The sequence below is a fragment of the Pan paniscus genome, chromosome 6, assembly GCF_029289425.2.
Source record: "Pan paniscus chromosome 6, NHGRI_mPanPan1-v2.0_pri, whole genome shotgun sequence".
Classification (NCBI taxonomy): domain Eukaryota; kingdom Metazoa; phylum Chordata; class Mammalia; order Primates; family Hominidae; genus Pan; species Pan paniscus.
The window spans coordinates 19479776-19496417 of record NC_073255.2 but is presented as its reverse complement, the minus strand read 5'-3'; the positions used below and the strand labels follow the sequence as shown (position 1 = coordinate 19496417).

The 16642-nt window shown below is 33.2% G+C and overlaps 1 protein-coding gene across 21 annotated transcripts in view; it reads left to right on the top strand.

Moving 5' to 3' along the window:
- Positions 1-16642, top strand: part of DGKB (diacylglycerol kinase beta) — an 835560-nt gene that overhangs the window by 320474 nt on the left and 498444 nt on the right. For 10 of the 21 annotated variants that reach the window (XM_034963734.3, XM_034963730.3, XM_057302825.2 and 7 more), the window contains one exon: positions 15442-15477. The exons of 5 other annotated variants lie outside the window; for them this stretch is intronic. In XM_034963734.3, coding sequence (XP_034819625.1) covers positions 15442-15477 — 36 coding nt within the window. The remainder of the gene's footprint in view (positions 1-15441; positions 15478-16642) is intronic. 6 more of the 21 variants (XM_057302827.2, XM_057302824.2, XM_057302826.2 and 3 more) reach the window with 1 other exon arrangement.

The following is a 16642-nucleotide window of genomic DNA, read 5'->3' as shown; positions in this document are numbered from 1 at the left end:
CAACTTTATTAAACTCATTTATTAGTCATAAGAGTTTTTTGTGAAGTCTTCAGGTTTTTCTATACGTAAGATTATCTCATTTACAAGGAGGGATAAGTTGACATTCCAATTTGGATGCCCTTTATTTCATCCTGTTGCCAAACTGCTCTGCCTAGGTCTTCTAGTAGTATGTTGAATAAGAGTGGTAAAGGTGGGCATACTTGTCCTATTCCAGTTCTTGTAGAAAATGCTTTAAGCTTTTCTCTGTTCAGTATACTGTTAGCTGTGGGTTTGTCATAAATGTCCTTTATTGTGTAGGGGTATATCTAATTCTATGTCTAATTTTTGAGAGACTTTATGATGAAGAAATTTTAGGATGAAGTTTTATGAATTGCTTTGTTTTGGTTTCTATTGTGATGATCGTTAACACTTTTTCCTTTATTCTATTGATGTATTATATCACATTTATTGATTTGCATATATGAACCATCTTTGCAACCCTGGGATAACTCCTACTTGATCATGGTGAATTATGTTTTTTTTTCTTTATTATACTTTAAGTTTTAGGGTACATGTGCACATTGTGCAGGTTAGTTACATATGTATACACGTGCCATGCTGGTGCGCTGCACCCACTAACTCGTCATCTAGCATTAGGTATATCTCCTGATGCTATCCCTCCCCCCTACCCCCACCCCACAACAGTCCCCAGAGTGTGATATTCCCCTTCCTGTGTCCATGTGATCTCATTGTTCAATTCCCACCTATGAGTGAGAATCTGCGGTGTTTGGTTTTTGTTCTTGCGATAGTTTACTGAGAATGATGATTTCCAATTTCATCCATGTCCCTACAAAGGACATGAACTCATCATTTTCTATGGCTGCATAATATTCCATGGTGTATATGTGCCACATTTTCTTAATCCAGTCTATGATTGTTGGACATTTGGGTTGGTTCCAAGTCTTTGCTATTGTGAATAATGCCGCAATAAACATACGTGTGCATGTGTCTTTATAGCAGCATGATTTATAGACCTTTGGGTATATACCCAGTAATGGGATGGCTGGGTCAAATGGTATTTCCACTTCTAGATCCCTGAGGAATCGCCACACTGACTTCCACAATGGTTGAACTAGTTTACAGTCCCACCAACAGTGTAAAAGTGTTCCTATTTCTCCACATCCTCTCCAGCACCTGTTGTTTCCTGACTTTTTAATGATTGCCATTCTAACTGGTGTGAGATGGTATCTCATTGTGGTTTTGATTTGCATTTCTCTGATGGCCAGTGATGGTGAGCATTTTTTCATGTGTTTTTTGGCTGCATAAATGTCTTCTTTTGAGAAGTGTCTGTTCATGTCCTTCGCCCACTTTTTGATGGGGTTGTTTGTTTTTTTCTTGTGAATTTGTTTGAGTTCATTGTAGATTCTGGATATTAGCCCTTTGTCAGATGAGTAGGTTGCGAAAATTTTCTCCCATGTTGTAGGTTGCCTGTTCACTCTGATGGTAGTTTCTTTTGCTGTGCAGAAGCTCTTTAGTTTAATTAGATCCATTTGTCAATTTTGTCTTTTGTTGCCATTGCTTTTGGTGTTTTAGACATGAAGTCCTTGCCCATGCCTATGTCCTGAATGGTAATGCCTAGGTTTTCTTCTAGGGTTTTTATGGTTTTAGGTCTAACGTTTAAGTCTTTAATCCATCTTGAATTGATTTTTGTATAAGGTGTAAGGAAGGGATCCAGTTTCAGCTTTCTACATATGGCTAGCCAGTTTTCCCAGCACCATTTATTAAACAGGGAATCCTTTCCCCATTGCTTGTTTTTCTCAGGTTTGTCAAAGATCAGATAGTTGTAGGTATGTGGCGTTATTTCTGAGGGCTCTGTTCTGTTCCATTGATCTATATCTCTGTTTTGGTACCAGTACCATGCTGTTTGGGTTACTGTAGCCTTGTAGTATAGTTTGAAGTCAGGTAGTGTGATGCCTCCATCTTTGTTCTTTTGGCTCAGGATTGACTTGGCGATGCGGGCTCTTTTTTGGTTCCATATGAACTTTAAAGTGGTTGTTTCCAATTCTGTGAAGACAGTCATTGGTAGCTTGATGGGGATGGCATTGAATCTGTAAATTACCTTGGGCAGTATGGCCATTTTCACGATATTGATTCTTCACAATACCATTCAAAGTTAACAGAGGTAATTTTTCAGAATTTCCCTGAGTTTCTTGGTAGCCTTAGCAAAAATAAATATTATAGGCTTGATTATATTCAATTAGAGAAAATATTTTTATTATTTTGTGGTTACTGAGACCTTAGATTAATTTTTCTGTGTGAAGTTGTTTCTGTATTGGACAGTACCTAAACAACATTGCAATAATCGGTGTAGTTGTATTTGTTTCCTTTGACTTTTCTATCAACTGCCAATGCAGACTGATGGTTTATGACCCAAGTGCATTTTGGTATTAAAGAGTCTACCTGTTGCCAAATAAAATACTAATAGTTATGCAACTCAAAATAAAGAAAAAGGATGGCAGATAAAAGTTAGATGAATGCCATACATAAAGTTTTATTGCATCAAACAGAAGAAGACATCAATAGCAATAGTTTTAGATGGTCAAGAATACTAAAGAAAACATTTACTTTATAATGCACTGACTTGAAAGAAACAAAAGAATTAAGAAAGAGCATAGAAAAAAATAATGTTTTAGCAGAAACTAACTATATCTGTATTAGAATAAGGCAAAAATCAACACTGAGGACAACAAAATAAGTAATCTGGAGAAGAGGATTACGAAAATCTCCTCTTACTACTGTAGAGAATGGCAACAAATTGAAAAGAGATCATGCTATCCCTAAGCAAAACAGACAGACAAACAAACAAAAAACTAAATTGTTCTCTTAAGTGTAAAGAAAATTAAACTGAATGAAAAAGAACCTACGTCACTTCAAATTAATTTATCTACTTGGTGCAATTTGCATGCAATTTTTTGGCTGGACAAAATGATTTCTAATTTTGTCTGGAAGAATAAATGTACATAAACATTATAAAATCTTAAAAACAAAGAGTAGTAAAAAAATGCTTATTCTAACAAAAAGTCTTAAAAATATGTTTGTTAAATTTGCAGTGATCAAAATAATATGGCTCTAAAAGTTGTAAAGATGTGTTAGAAAGTCTAAAGACATATTGAACTATATGTAATTATATAGTCTATAATAAAAGTCACAAATGAAATCTGGTGGAGCATCAAAGGTGTCAGGATTATTGTATAACCACGTGAAAATAAAGTAAGGTAAATTCTACATTACATCTATTACAAAAAAATCAAACATGAATTCAGGGTTTAATTTTTGCCTAGGCACAGCCTTTTCTTTTTTTTTTCCAAAATGAGAAAGATAAAATGTTAACTGCCTTGAGCAATGAAAATTTATTTTAAAGAAAATGCTAAATCCCAAAACTTACAAATCAAGTTAAAGATAAGGATCATAACAACAGTAACAACAGCAACAACAGATCTTTGTATTGTAAAATGCAATCCCTATATCGTAAACCAAATCCCTATATTGTAAAAAGTAATGAAGAAATATAAATTAAAACAATGAGATTTAATTTTTCTATCCATTTTGGAAAATATTTTTAAAATGATAATACCCAGTGTTGGCAAGAATGTGCAAAATTTGCTATTCTCATTAAACACTGGTGAAACTAAATTGCCACAAACTATGGCATAAAAGGTCCCAAATATGTGAACTTCTATGTTGATATTTCTGCTTTCACCTTTCAAAGAAATTTGGGGTTGGGGCAAGGCATATATCTAGAGCTAATAGCATTAGAGTAGAGACAAATGCTTTATATCATTTTTATCTTTTAATTTTTAAATTTTGAATGCAGTCAAAACCAGACATTCTTAACCACCACTAGACATTAAGGGATAAATTCCACCTTGCAAAGGTAATCTGTAGTTTTAATGATTCCTGCTGAAACAGTGGTGATCAGAAAGTATTTATGTACATGACTTTCTCTGTTTTACTATTAAATATGGCTTGTTTATTCTCAACTTTTACTTGAAACCTGGTGAAGAATTAAGTCACATATAACTTTTGGTCCACACATCAATTTTGTAAATACTACCATGATCTCTGTCTCATTGCCTGTCTTTGTTCCCTAGTTCAACCCATGTTCCCCTTTATGTGGAATAAGGATAGTTCTCTTGAGCTTTCCATGACCACTCCTTGCTGTCCAGTCCAGTTGATAAAAATCTATCAGTTGAAATTCTGTTGCTAATACTCTAAAGAGCTTTGACTTATTCAGCCTCATTTGCCCAAGGAAACCCAAACCCTGGAAGATTACGGCTCTGTACCTAGTGATCTATTCTTCATTACATTACTCTCATTTTATCTTGACCACAAATATTTTTAAATTATTTCCTTTGATTATCATTTCTTCAACATCTTTGAGCCACCCAATGCGTATATTCTTTCAGATTTCTTTCATTCTAGTATTCTCTGCCTTAATTCTCCTGGAATTCCACATTTTTCTCCTTTCATGGCATTTGTCACAAATCTTTAATAAAATATCAGTTTCCTAATTTACAATAGGAAAAACCCAGACAAGGTATAATCCAGCACACTTATGTAATTTAGTACTAAACAGCATCATGATTTGAGTCCAGTAGGTGGATATTGTTTTTACTATTAGTGTGTTGTAGAACTCATTCCGGTGAAAGGGCTGTTTGTCCTTCTCCTGTGCAATTCTATTTCCTGTATTTGCATGCTGACCCTTGTCTGGCTCTTCACATAACCATAAGTATGTTTGTGCAGGTGTGTAGATAACACCCACTGTGTCACATTCCTCTCTTCCTTCTCAACCCACATTAGTGTAACTTCTGACTGTAACATGGATATGAAATTGTTCTTGCTATCCTTACTAAATCGAATTGCACTCTTTTAGGTGGGTTCCTAAGGAGTAGAGCATTAAGCCAAGATTTGGCTTTGTGTGATTTATGGAGGGAGAAAAAGTTCTTTAGAAAAAAACAAACAAAAACAAAAACAAAAACAAAACAACCTATAATGAAGGGAGGGAGGCAGAAAAAGGAAGAGGTAAGCTCTCAGCAAGAATGTTGATCATAGTGATAGTTCAGCCTTGGCCCGTACCTTTAGGGCTTTGCAGCAAAAATCCAATCATAGGATTGTTCCTAACTTAAGGCAAGAAGGCTGGCCTTTCCTCACCTATGTGTCAGTCATTATCTAGGGCCTCCTGGCACAGCCTATTTCTGTGGATAAAGGTTAATTCTTAGGGACGGCTGCAAGCTTTCAGAAGTTAACACTCATAGCAGCTGGTGATAGTTGCTCTGGCAAGGTAGCAAAGGATCTGCTTTGAGCTACCAACAGCATCTACTGGAAACCCTTTCCAAGTATAATCTGTTTTGAATGCTCTGCAGTGTTTGACACTGAGATGCTTACCTTTGATAGCCTCTAACACTCATCCAGTGCATTTCCACTAGGTTTTCTTTTACCTTTTAAGCCACACTTTGTCAATAGTACTAAATCCCTAGTCTTCCTTTCATTCTTTAATATGTGTAAAACTTCAGTTTTTTGTTCAATTCTCATCTTATTACACCCACACTTTATAAATTATGTTATCCAGTTCCAGAGCTACAGCTACCATGTTTGCATGTGTCTGTATGAGCCCATTCTCCCCACATACATCTAGATCGAAATGCTCACTTCGTGTTTTTTTTTAATTTAATAAATAAACTTATTTATTTATTTTTGAGATGGAGTTTCACTCTTGTTGCCCAGGCTGCAGTGCAGTGGCGTGATCTCAGCTCACTGCAACCTCCACCTCCCGGGTTCAAGTGATTCTCCTGGGTCAGGCTCCTGAGTAGCCATGATTACAAGAGCAAGCCACCATGCCGGGATAATTTTTGTATTTTTTTAGTAGAGATGGGTTTCACCATATTGGCCAGGCTGGTCTCAAACTCCTCAGATGATCCACTCACCTCAGCCTCCCAAAGTGCCAGGATTACAGGCATGAGCCACTGCACCCGGCCCTCACTTCATGTTTTAAGTTTCCTCTCAGATATATCCCACAGAAGCTTAAAGTCAACATAGCAGGAATTGAACTTGAAACATTTCTTGTGAAACTGTCCCATATGCTCATTGACTAGCACCCCCATTATTCTCATCACTCCCAGCAAAAGGGTGTATCTCTTTATGTCTAGTGCCTATTTTGATTTGGTCATAGACTAGATGCTTAACAAATATTTGCTGAGTGAATGAATAGCATTCAGTCAGCTTTTGAAAATTCCCATCATTTATCACTCTTTTCCCTGAGTCAAGAAAAAATATATCAGACAGTAACATATATATCAAGTAAAAATTAAAACAAATATATAACAAGGAGGCTTGGTTTTAAAAAATCATTGGTAACTCATAATTAAATCATTTTGTTAGAAGCTAATAAAATTGAGTTTAAAGTGTGTGATGATGAGGAAATGTTAGTGGATACCAAAGTAGCATTGTATTTAGTTTCCGGAATGGCTGTTGCAGCTTCTTATAGTTACTACTAAATTTCGAAAAGCTCATGAGTTTTATGTGTTGTAGTTATATAAAATATCCAATAGATGGTACTGTAAAATGCCTCACATGTAAAATGAGGAGTTACAGCAGGTAGAGAATATAAAGGGAACATTTTCAGAATTCTGAGGAGAATTGAGATGTTTTTCTCTGGATATTAAATTGTATTTAAAAATCTGATTTTTAAATGTAATTTAAGCAATATAGTTTTCCATGTAAAATATAATAAATAATCATTCTTCTTTGTGTTCAGAAAATGAAAATTGATGTTTATTATAGAATGGAACTTCAAAAATATTCACATTCTCTTGTTTAGAAATTGTGGCTTTTTGGTAGTAATTACTCTTAGTTAATGTGGCATTTTAGTGAATGTTACTCCAATAGAATATTTTCAGCAGGCAACTATAGCTACATGTATTTATTACTGAAATTCTAAAAGAATTTTAGGTTAACAATAAAGCAAACCTTTGTGAGACAATCTTCATTTGCTTAGCAGAGTGGAACCATTATTTCTGTCACTTTTGGTCTCCACCAAGATGAGTTTAGTGTCTGAATAGAATATTATACCAGAATGTGATTACAACATGCATACATATATATGTATATATGTGTATATACACATATATAGGTATATAAAACATATTTTTGAATGTTGTAATCACAAGTATATACATGTATACACACGTATATATATATACACACATATATATATAATCTTATAGAGTTAAACATTCTTGTAAAAACTAATAATTTAAAACTGCTTGAAGTTTGCTCCTAAAGAGCATATAAAAAGTATACATTTGTAGATAGCCTAGTTTATCTTAATACTCATGCAGAATTTCCATTACAAAGTGGTGCATGTCTACTTATAAAAGTGAATGCCACTTTTATAAAACTATGTTTTATAAAACCTTTTTCTGTATCTAAAATTTTCTGAGGAATATATAATAACACTGAAAGCTTGAAAATATGTATATATCTTAGTTTATTACATGCAGCTCTGAAATTTTTATGTTAACATTTCATGGCATTGTTTCTGACTAATGCTGAGTATTCCTTTGTACACGGGTTATTTATTTAGCAAAGTTTTATTGAATATAACTATACACCTGGAGAAATAAAGATGAATAGCTCTTAGGTAGAATGTTACTGTTTGAATCCGCAGCTTCTTGTGCGCTATGTATCATGTGTCCCTCAGCTTCTTTGTGCATTTACTATTTTTAAATATGTTTTATATAATCAGAATGTGTGGTATGATGTATTATTTATTCTCTTAAAAAGAAGATATTCTTAGCTGTATTTGAATGTGCTGCTTAAAGAAAATATGCTACTGCAATAACTTGAGCTAGCTTAAGGAATTCAGGTTATTTTATAAAGACAAAAATAATTAGTGTTTTCACAAATCTGGGCTTTTCCAATTGTTGTCTCCTAAGCAATTTTGGGACAAATATTTTCAGATTTGTAATATAAGGTTGTGGGTTAAACCAATAATTGCTTAGGTAGTTTGAGTTAAAATGATTTTTGCCCGCCAGGTAGATTCTATCTGATGATGACATATTTATGGAATAATGGGGCTCTTAGATTCCTACCCAATTCTTAAAGATTCTATAGTTATCATATCTTGTACTCTTTTCAAAAATGATGACACACACCGATGTATGTACTCAGATTTCCTAGTACACTGGATGTATATAACATTACATAGCAAAGTTTCTATTTCAGCTAAAAGGATTTAAATATAAACTGTGCATGCAGATCTCTAGTGATAGTCTCTTAATAGATGTCAGATACTCTTTATCGCTACCCTCTTTTATTTCAGTAACATTTTAATTAATTCACACTGATTGAATAAGTGTACATTGAGACTTGTTTCCTAATGAGGGTGCATTTAGAGGAAAGGTTCTGCATCATTCTGATATCCTGTGGGTAATTATATTCTAATTATATGGTCGGGGGAAAAGAGTCTATAACTCAGAACTGATATTGTTCGTTGGACCCAATTAATTACATGCACATAATGAAAGTTCATGATAAGGTTGACTGGCAGTCAGTGTAAAATTTTAACTCAATCGAATCTTAGCCTAACGTGAGTACAGAATTGGACTTTAACCTGGTTAGAAAATACTTTGGCATGAGATCAATGGATATTTAAAGGAGGAAAAGACAAGAACAAATTCCATTATAACCTCTTTGTTTTTTAATTCAAGATCTTTTTCAAGGATGGTGAAAAGGAGACCTAGGCTTTAATTCTAAATATTATTATCAATATACTTTCATTACCTATAGTGCTATATTTGTATTCTGGAAAGCAGCAATACGCTAACTATACAATGATATATTTCCAGAACTGGCTCACGTTTTTATAGGGAGATAAAATAGGCATAACAGGAAATATTATAGATTAATTTTATGAACATAAAATTTGTATGTATCAGTCTATTATACTGAGTTCTTTGAAGGGGGTGATTTTTTCAAGTTACCAACTTCCCTCAGATCCCTGTCCCAAACATACACAAACATAATCACATATACATATACACATTCATAAATAGGTATCTATTAATGAATTATATGTAAATTAAGAGTTCTGAAGAATAATCTGAAAAAATAGTCAATAGGATGTGCATGTTTCATTTTGAAATGTGTTTTGAAGATGGGTGCTCGAAATATCAGCTCCCCTCTTTCTCCTCCTCGATTTCATAGTTTTCTTTGCTCAGTCTTTGGAAAGAACAGTTTCTATAATTGAGGAAAACAACAGAGAGAGAATTTTGTTCTTTCTTTCTTCTAAGAGCTTCCTCTGTCTCCATTTTTCTCCATTGCTTTCTATCTTTGATCTGTTTTCTACCCTCCTCCATAATTTCTTCTGTGTCTCTAATAGCCCCCAAATACATGTTTTTATTTTTTAAAATTCTGTTGGTTCCCATCCACTTATTAGCAACAAAAAAAAATGTTCAGATGAAGAAAGTATAACCCATCATTTCTTGCTGAGTTCTTAAGCAGGCAGTGAAAACTAAGGGAATCATTTTGGTTCTAATGTTAATAAAACAGTTAACCATTTATTGAGAACTTAAATGTGTCAGACATTATCCTTTTAATCCTACAGGTAGGTATAATTATGATGCCCGGTGAACATTTGAGGAATGTGAAGTTTAGGGAGATTAAGAAAATTACCTAAAACCACTCAACTTGCAAGTGGCAGAAGCAATAGTTGCTTTACTCAATACCCTGTATTTTAAAGCTGTTTTTATGTTCATGCTGCAGTCCCCAACAATTAATAATGCTTGAAATAAATTTAAGGAACCTAGACCAGACTTTCAGAAAAGGAATGGAAAGAAAAACAATAGATTAGAGAGACTAGAGAAAAATAGACGTGAAGAGTAAAAAGAGTAGAATATACCAGAGAGTGGGGTCAAAAGAATGAGTAGTCATTGTAAAATTATTTTACAAGTGTGTAAATATTCAAATATTCTTATGGCAGGTCACGACTTAAATTGAAGAACACCTCTTTAACGATATTTACTTCTAATGATTTTATGAGACCTAGCTAAGTAGAGGGTGTTACTCATTTCTAATGGCATCTTTTGCTAGCTAATCAAGTAGGCAAGCCAAAAATGCTAAAATTTTTTTAGTTGTTCTTGCTGATTGCTTTTATATTTAGAAATCCATGTTTGAGATGATTTGGATATCTGTATAAAGATAAATTCTTTACATTTTATTGAAAACATTTGATATCTTTTAAGTTTTTAAACATCCATTGCACTAGGTACCCTTTCCTGAAATTTCAGTTGCATTTCCTTTCCAGACACACACATAGACACATATTGAGGGAGAGAGGATGGATAGAGCCTAAGCTGCCTTCTTGTCAATAGCCTCCAGACAAAACTCTACAAATAGACATAAACAATCATATTTACTAAGTAAGAATGGAATATTTTGTGAGCAATTACAGTTGAAGGGTAGTGAAGTAACCACAGTTAAAAATATATTTTACCATTAAATTTCTGTTAATGCAAACTTTAAAATTTGAGTCAGGTGAGAAGTAGTCAAGGGACCCTGGATAAGATTACAATATGTGTAGCTTTTAAAATGTTTTATTTTTATAGTTACATCTTAATTAGACATATCAGAATTTTTGTGGAAAAGAAAAATCATTTATGTTTCTTTTCAGTGTCTTGCTTGTATTATGACTGAAATAATCTCTTACTAAAGGTTTTAATAAAGACAACAATAGTATTAAAATCATTTTTATCTCACGTCCTTTTTAAAACTTGCATTGTATTCATATGTGTGAGTGTACACAATTAAGGACCTCAAGAATTATAAAGTTTAAACAAATTATATGAAACTGAAATATAAAAAAACATGGAAGCCAAAAATATATGTAATTTTTATATCCTAGAGATAATACACTTTATTATCTTGTTTGAGAGAACAACTTTACCTGTCCAGCTAAGACAAAGTGTCATTTTATGAAGACAATTTTTCTTTACCTTACCCTAGTTTTTTTTCTCTGTCTCTTACTACTTTTTTGATGCCAGAGATATCCAATTGTATATGAAGGAAAAAAAGTTATTTAAAATAGTTTTGTTTGGAACACTTTAACTACTACACTGGAAGTTATTGTGTTAAATTAATTCACATTATTCAAGCCAGTTTTTCAGGCAAAACAAGTGTATGTGTGTGTGTGTGTGTGTGTGTGTGTATCACTTTGTAGATATAGTGATTTCTAAATATTTTTCATTCTTCATCAATATTTTAAAAGAATTTTATTTCCAAACCACTTAAAAAATGAAGGCAAGGCTAAAAATAGTAATTTTTAAAAATCTCCTCTTGCAACTACTGTTATTTGAATAAATAGAGCCTGGGTTAGGGAAGCAATATTCTGTCACTAACTTTGTTTTCCTGGGTTAGGCATCTAAGCTCTCTGATTTTCAGCTTCCCAACCTGAAAGATAAAGTATCTTGTTTCAGTGGGAGTATTAAATGAGGCAAGATAGCAAACATGAAAAATATATAAATGTAAAATATATATATAAAAATATAAATGTTCTTATGTAGGTATAAGGTATCATTTTTAAAGTTTTCCTTTAGCCTGAAATAACTAATGACCCTTTTAATGTGAGTACTGTGCTCTCATTATATCTTAACTAAGTCAAACCTCCAATAATCTCCACCAAAGATTTTTCTTTGTCCTATGACAATTTGGATTAAATTGTCAATTTAAAATGATTACACATTAGAAAATATGAAGACAAGAGATATCCTAATACTTAAGAATAATAGAATTTTAAAAAATTCTTTGATATTAAATTGAACTTAATAAGTGCCCTGAAGGCAAATGCATCTTTTAAACTAATTATCTGTACTGTGTATTCTATTTAATATTAAAAAGATACTGATCAAATAAAATTAGTCACATTCCTCTGTAGTCACACCTCACATTGGATTAAATAAAAATATACAATTTCTGTATTAATTCTGATTAAAAATATATTACATTTAGAATCATGCACTCATGATGATTTTCAAAAAAACCAAAACATTTACTCTGCTCATCTTTGATATTTAAAAATTAAGTACAGGAGAGTAAAAAAAGAAGTGATACGATAGCTAAATTTATTTTCTAATAAGTTTCTACTTTTCTTTTAGATCTAAGTACCATGGTTTGCTCATTGTAACAGGAATAAACTACTGATGGGCATGTACATTTAATATATAACTCTTCACACATTTTGATTGTAAATGAGGTTAGATATATGTTGGTTTTGTCACTCTTATTCTTGGAGTAAATTTCTAGTGTTGCTCTCAGAAGGCTGAGTGTTGCATAAGAAAATTCTTAGGGCTGGTGGCTTTCTCTCTTACATATTTAAAACTTCTAGCTCCAGCTGGGTCATCAGTGTTGGTTGATCCTGCTACTCATCCTTAGCAAACTGCTTTTTTATTTTCAGAAAAGAAGTGACAAACCTCTGTTTCATTACCTTTTTCATTGTACCACCTCTCTGCCAACCTCACTTGCTCTCTATCAGTAGATATCTCATATCCCTGCTGCTCTGAGAAAGAGGAAGACTTCAAGTATGTTATCCACGAGTTGCCAATTAATTGCCAAGTGGTAGCTAGGTTTCAATTTCATACCACAGTGTCTTTTCTTTTTCTTTTTTGGATAACTTCAAATGGGAGGATTATTATCCAGCATGGCACAGTCTTTACCTTTGCAACATCGGACCTGTTTTACCTATTTGTATTATCTTTTGGCCGCTGTGGGTTTCTGCATTTGAGACCCAAAAGGAACACATTTGGAAAAGTGCGATGCCTGTCAATAAGGGCTTCTGCTCTAATTGAAATATTGCTTTTTCAAAAAAGCCTTGTTTTTCATTTATCTTTAACATTTCCCCCTCTTTCTCTGTTCCTCTTTCCCAGCAGCCTAGAAACTTACCTCTATTTACTCATCTTAAATGAGAACTCTGTTTCCATGAAAATAGTGCTCCTTATTTCTCTCCTACCCACTCCTATGACTTCTCTCCCAACCTTCTAGCAACTTCATAGTTTTCACTGAGATAATGTACATATTTTTATTTCATTGTAGAAACATTTTTACACACTTTTAGGTATTAAAGGATATAATGAAGAGGTAGAAAGAACTTTCTTCTCTCAAATTTTATTAGAAAATATTCACTAACAATAAAAAAATCCAATATATTTTCCACATATATTCAATAATTGCTATTATATTGCCATAATTTCTTTATATATACTTCTTTATATATAAATATATATGTATGTGTATATATATATAAAGCTGAAGCTTTTGAAAGTAAGCTGCACATAGCATAACACCACATCACTAAATATTTCAGCAAGCACCTTCTAAGACTAAGGACAATTTTCTACCTAATGACATTATTATACTCTCACCTAAGAAAATCAACAATGATTCCATAATATCAGTCATTATCTTGTCCATATTCAAGTGTCTACAGTTATCCCCAAAATGCCTTCTGTTGCTTATATTTATTTACTTTTTGGGCATGGTAAATGTGAAAGTGGACCAGGATCTATCTGAAGCTCTTGAATTGCATTTGGTTGTTATTCTGAACCATTTAGACAGCCATAATCTTTTCACTTGGCTTTCCAGTGCCTGCTCTCTGCAAATGTATGCATAGTAAGCATACACTCTTCTAAGGTAAAAGGCATCTCTGACTCAGGCTCTGGAGGCTGATTGAAGTCTCTTATTTTGGTTGCTTGAGAGTCTCTGAGAGTTTCCTGGGTCCATGGCACAGAATGGGATAAGGATCCATAGGATTACATTCCTGACCTGAATTTGAAGAACAAACTTGTATATATTATGATAAAGATGGAAGGACTATATCCATGTCTTGCAATTTTATTCAGACCTTAAGCTTCAACCCGAAGCTAAGAAAGAATGATAATAAGGTTGGCAAATATCTTTGAACTGACCCAGAGAGAAACTAGCACAAATATTCATTGTCCCTGGTGTTATGTAGACTGATTTGGACTCAGAAGTCAAGAATGTTACTGAAATCAGGAAGTTTTCAGTAAAGGCTCTACCAAACCTACTGTCAATTCATCTTCAAAACAACAATAATTACTTCCATTAGATTCACCTGTGGAATGGATAGTTGGCCAGAGCTCATACTCTTCCACTTCATGGCTTCTTTTGACTAGAAATCTGCAGCTACAGTACTTTCTATTTACATTATGGAAATATCTTCCAAATAGAGCTGTATTCCTGAACACCTTAATTTTCTGTGGGGCTGTGCTAGACCTCTTCTTCTCCTTCTGTGTCACTTTTGAGTGCACTGAATGCTTTTAGTCCATCTCTATTCTGCACAGCTGTGAGGGTGTCAGGTTTTACCCATCTCAGATTCAGCTATTTTTTTTTTCTTTTGGTTCTTGCTGCCTTTCTAAAGTTCTCCTGGGTAAGGGACTATAATAATATCTGGACTCTCAGATTTTTCATACCCATCTTGGTGATCTAGCACTGCCCAGACCCTCCCTCAGATAGCTCGTATCTAGGGAAGAAAAGGGAATTCTGACTACCTCCTTCTTTTCAGGGACACACAAATATCTAAGAACTCCTGGCATCCCATCCAACTTTTCTTCTCCCGTTCCAGCATGGGGAAACTTTATCTAGTATTGTGTGTGTGATTTGTCAACTAATTATCCAAATTTGTATTTTATGTTCTCATTTCCATAGAATGCAGGCTTTTGGAATTCAGTGACCTTTTATCATTTCTTGTCAAAAAAAAAAGGCTTTCCAATATGAACTACAAAGTGGGTAGTAGTGGTAGATAATGGAAAATACAGTTGTGAAGACTAATGTCAATGTATTTAACCCCATCTTAAAAAAATTACTCTCAAGTAAAATTTTTGCTACTTATTTAATTATAGTTTTTATTCTTTTACTGGTATTAATGGAATATGTTTTCTTATTTCCAGAGTATCACAAAACAAAATGAACATCATAAGCTATGTCTATGTTCAAAAGACACAGTATTTTTAGGAAAGAATGAGAGTTGGACTTCAAAATGAAAATTGGGATGGGTAAAGGGGCAAGTTAAAAAAACTTAGTGGAAATTATTTATTAAAGAGAATGGAACTTGGAGCTAAAGCTGACCAAAGATGTTGATCAGCATGCTTTGGGTAGATGAAGTTGTGTTTTGGATAAATAATTTCACAACCTAACCCACTCTGTGTTAGATCATTTCTTATTCAATGAAAAGATATTTAATTATTTAATTCAAGGAAGCAGTAAAATTATACCAAGGAAATGTATTTTTAATTTACTCATTTATTTCACAGGCATGTAATGATATGAGAAACTTCACTGATTTGTTGTGAGTTTGACTCTTTTTCAGCTTTCATATGAACTTCTCTTTTTCAGCAGACTCTGCCCACTTCAGGAGTTTCAGTTCCTGAGGTGCGTAAGCAAAAACAGGTTTTCACACTTAAAATTATAGGTCATTATACATCTTGTATTGCTGTAAAGAACATTTTGCGCTGGCTCAGTGACATTTGAATACCAGCATGTTATATTTTATTTTTTCATATTCTGCTAATTGGAAGTGGTGGTTTTCATATTTTCAGTGATGGGATAGACTTGAAGAATTTTCTATCTATATTTGTGATAAGCATTAAGAAAACAAGAAGTTATGTGACCTAGACTTCACAGAGAAAAATAAAGGTTACTTTACAAAGAGTTTTTACTACATAGAAAAATAGTGCCACTCCCATTTTTTCACGTTAAAATGTAGATACATTGCTGGAAATCCAAAAGAATTTATTCTTTGAGCCATCAAAATATAAGTTTCAATGGCAGTATGTTGAGGGACTCTTGCTTACTTTGAAGTGCCCATCACTTTCAAATGAATGCAGCATTAATCACCTAGCCCATGCCATTGTATAGAGAAACATCAGAATAAAATATAGTCAGAATAAATGGCTTTTGTTTTGAAAACAAATGTAAGCATTGCCACAACATTATTTTCAGTAACATTTTTGCTTTACCTTTGCATTGATGATGCAAAGCCTCCACATTGTTCTGTGACAATATCCAATTCAATTGTTATTATCTCTATAGGAAATGCCCAAATGGTATTGTTTCCCTAAAATTGTAATTAAAATCTGCTTATTTTAGAAAGTATTGCTTATATGAATGCTACATAAGATTATGAATTTATTTAGAGGATAACATGTTTGTAAAAAAGTGTAATAACTGCTCTTTTCTCCCCACCAAAAATGGCTTTTTAATCAGTGTAGACCTCTTCGTTAAATTAAAAAAAAAGTTCTCATTTTTAACCAGAGACATACTCAAAAATACTTGGACATACACTTAAATATAATGTTTCTAATCTAAGAAAATGTTAAACTGATTTTATATTCTTTAAGTGAGTTGGTGACATTATTATCACAATTATTATTTTAAAATAGAGATGCTAAATTACACACTCAAGTGACAAAAGTATTAGGACAGTTTATTATTTCATTGGGTTATTTAAGTGTGAGAGAATTAATTTTGCATCCTCAGGTTCTTGAGTTTGTTTCTGCCCCGATTACCAGCCCAATCAAGCAAATATAGGCATTGC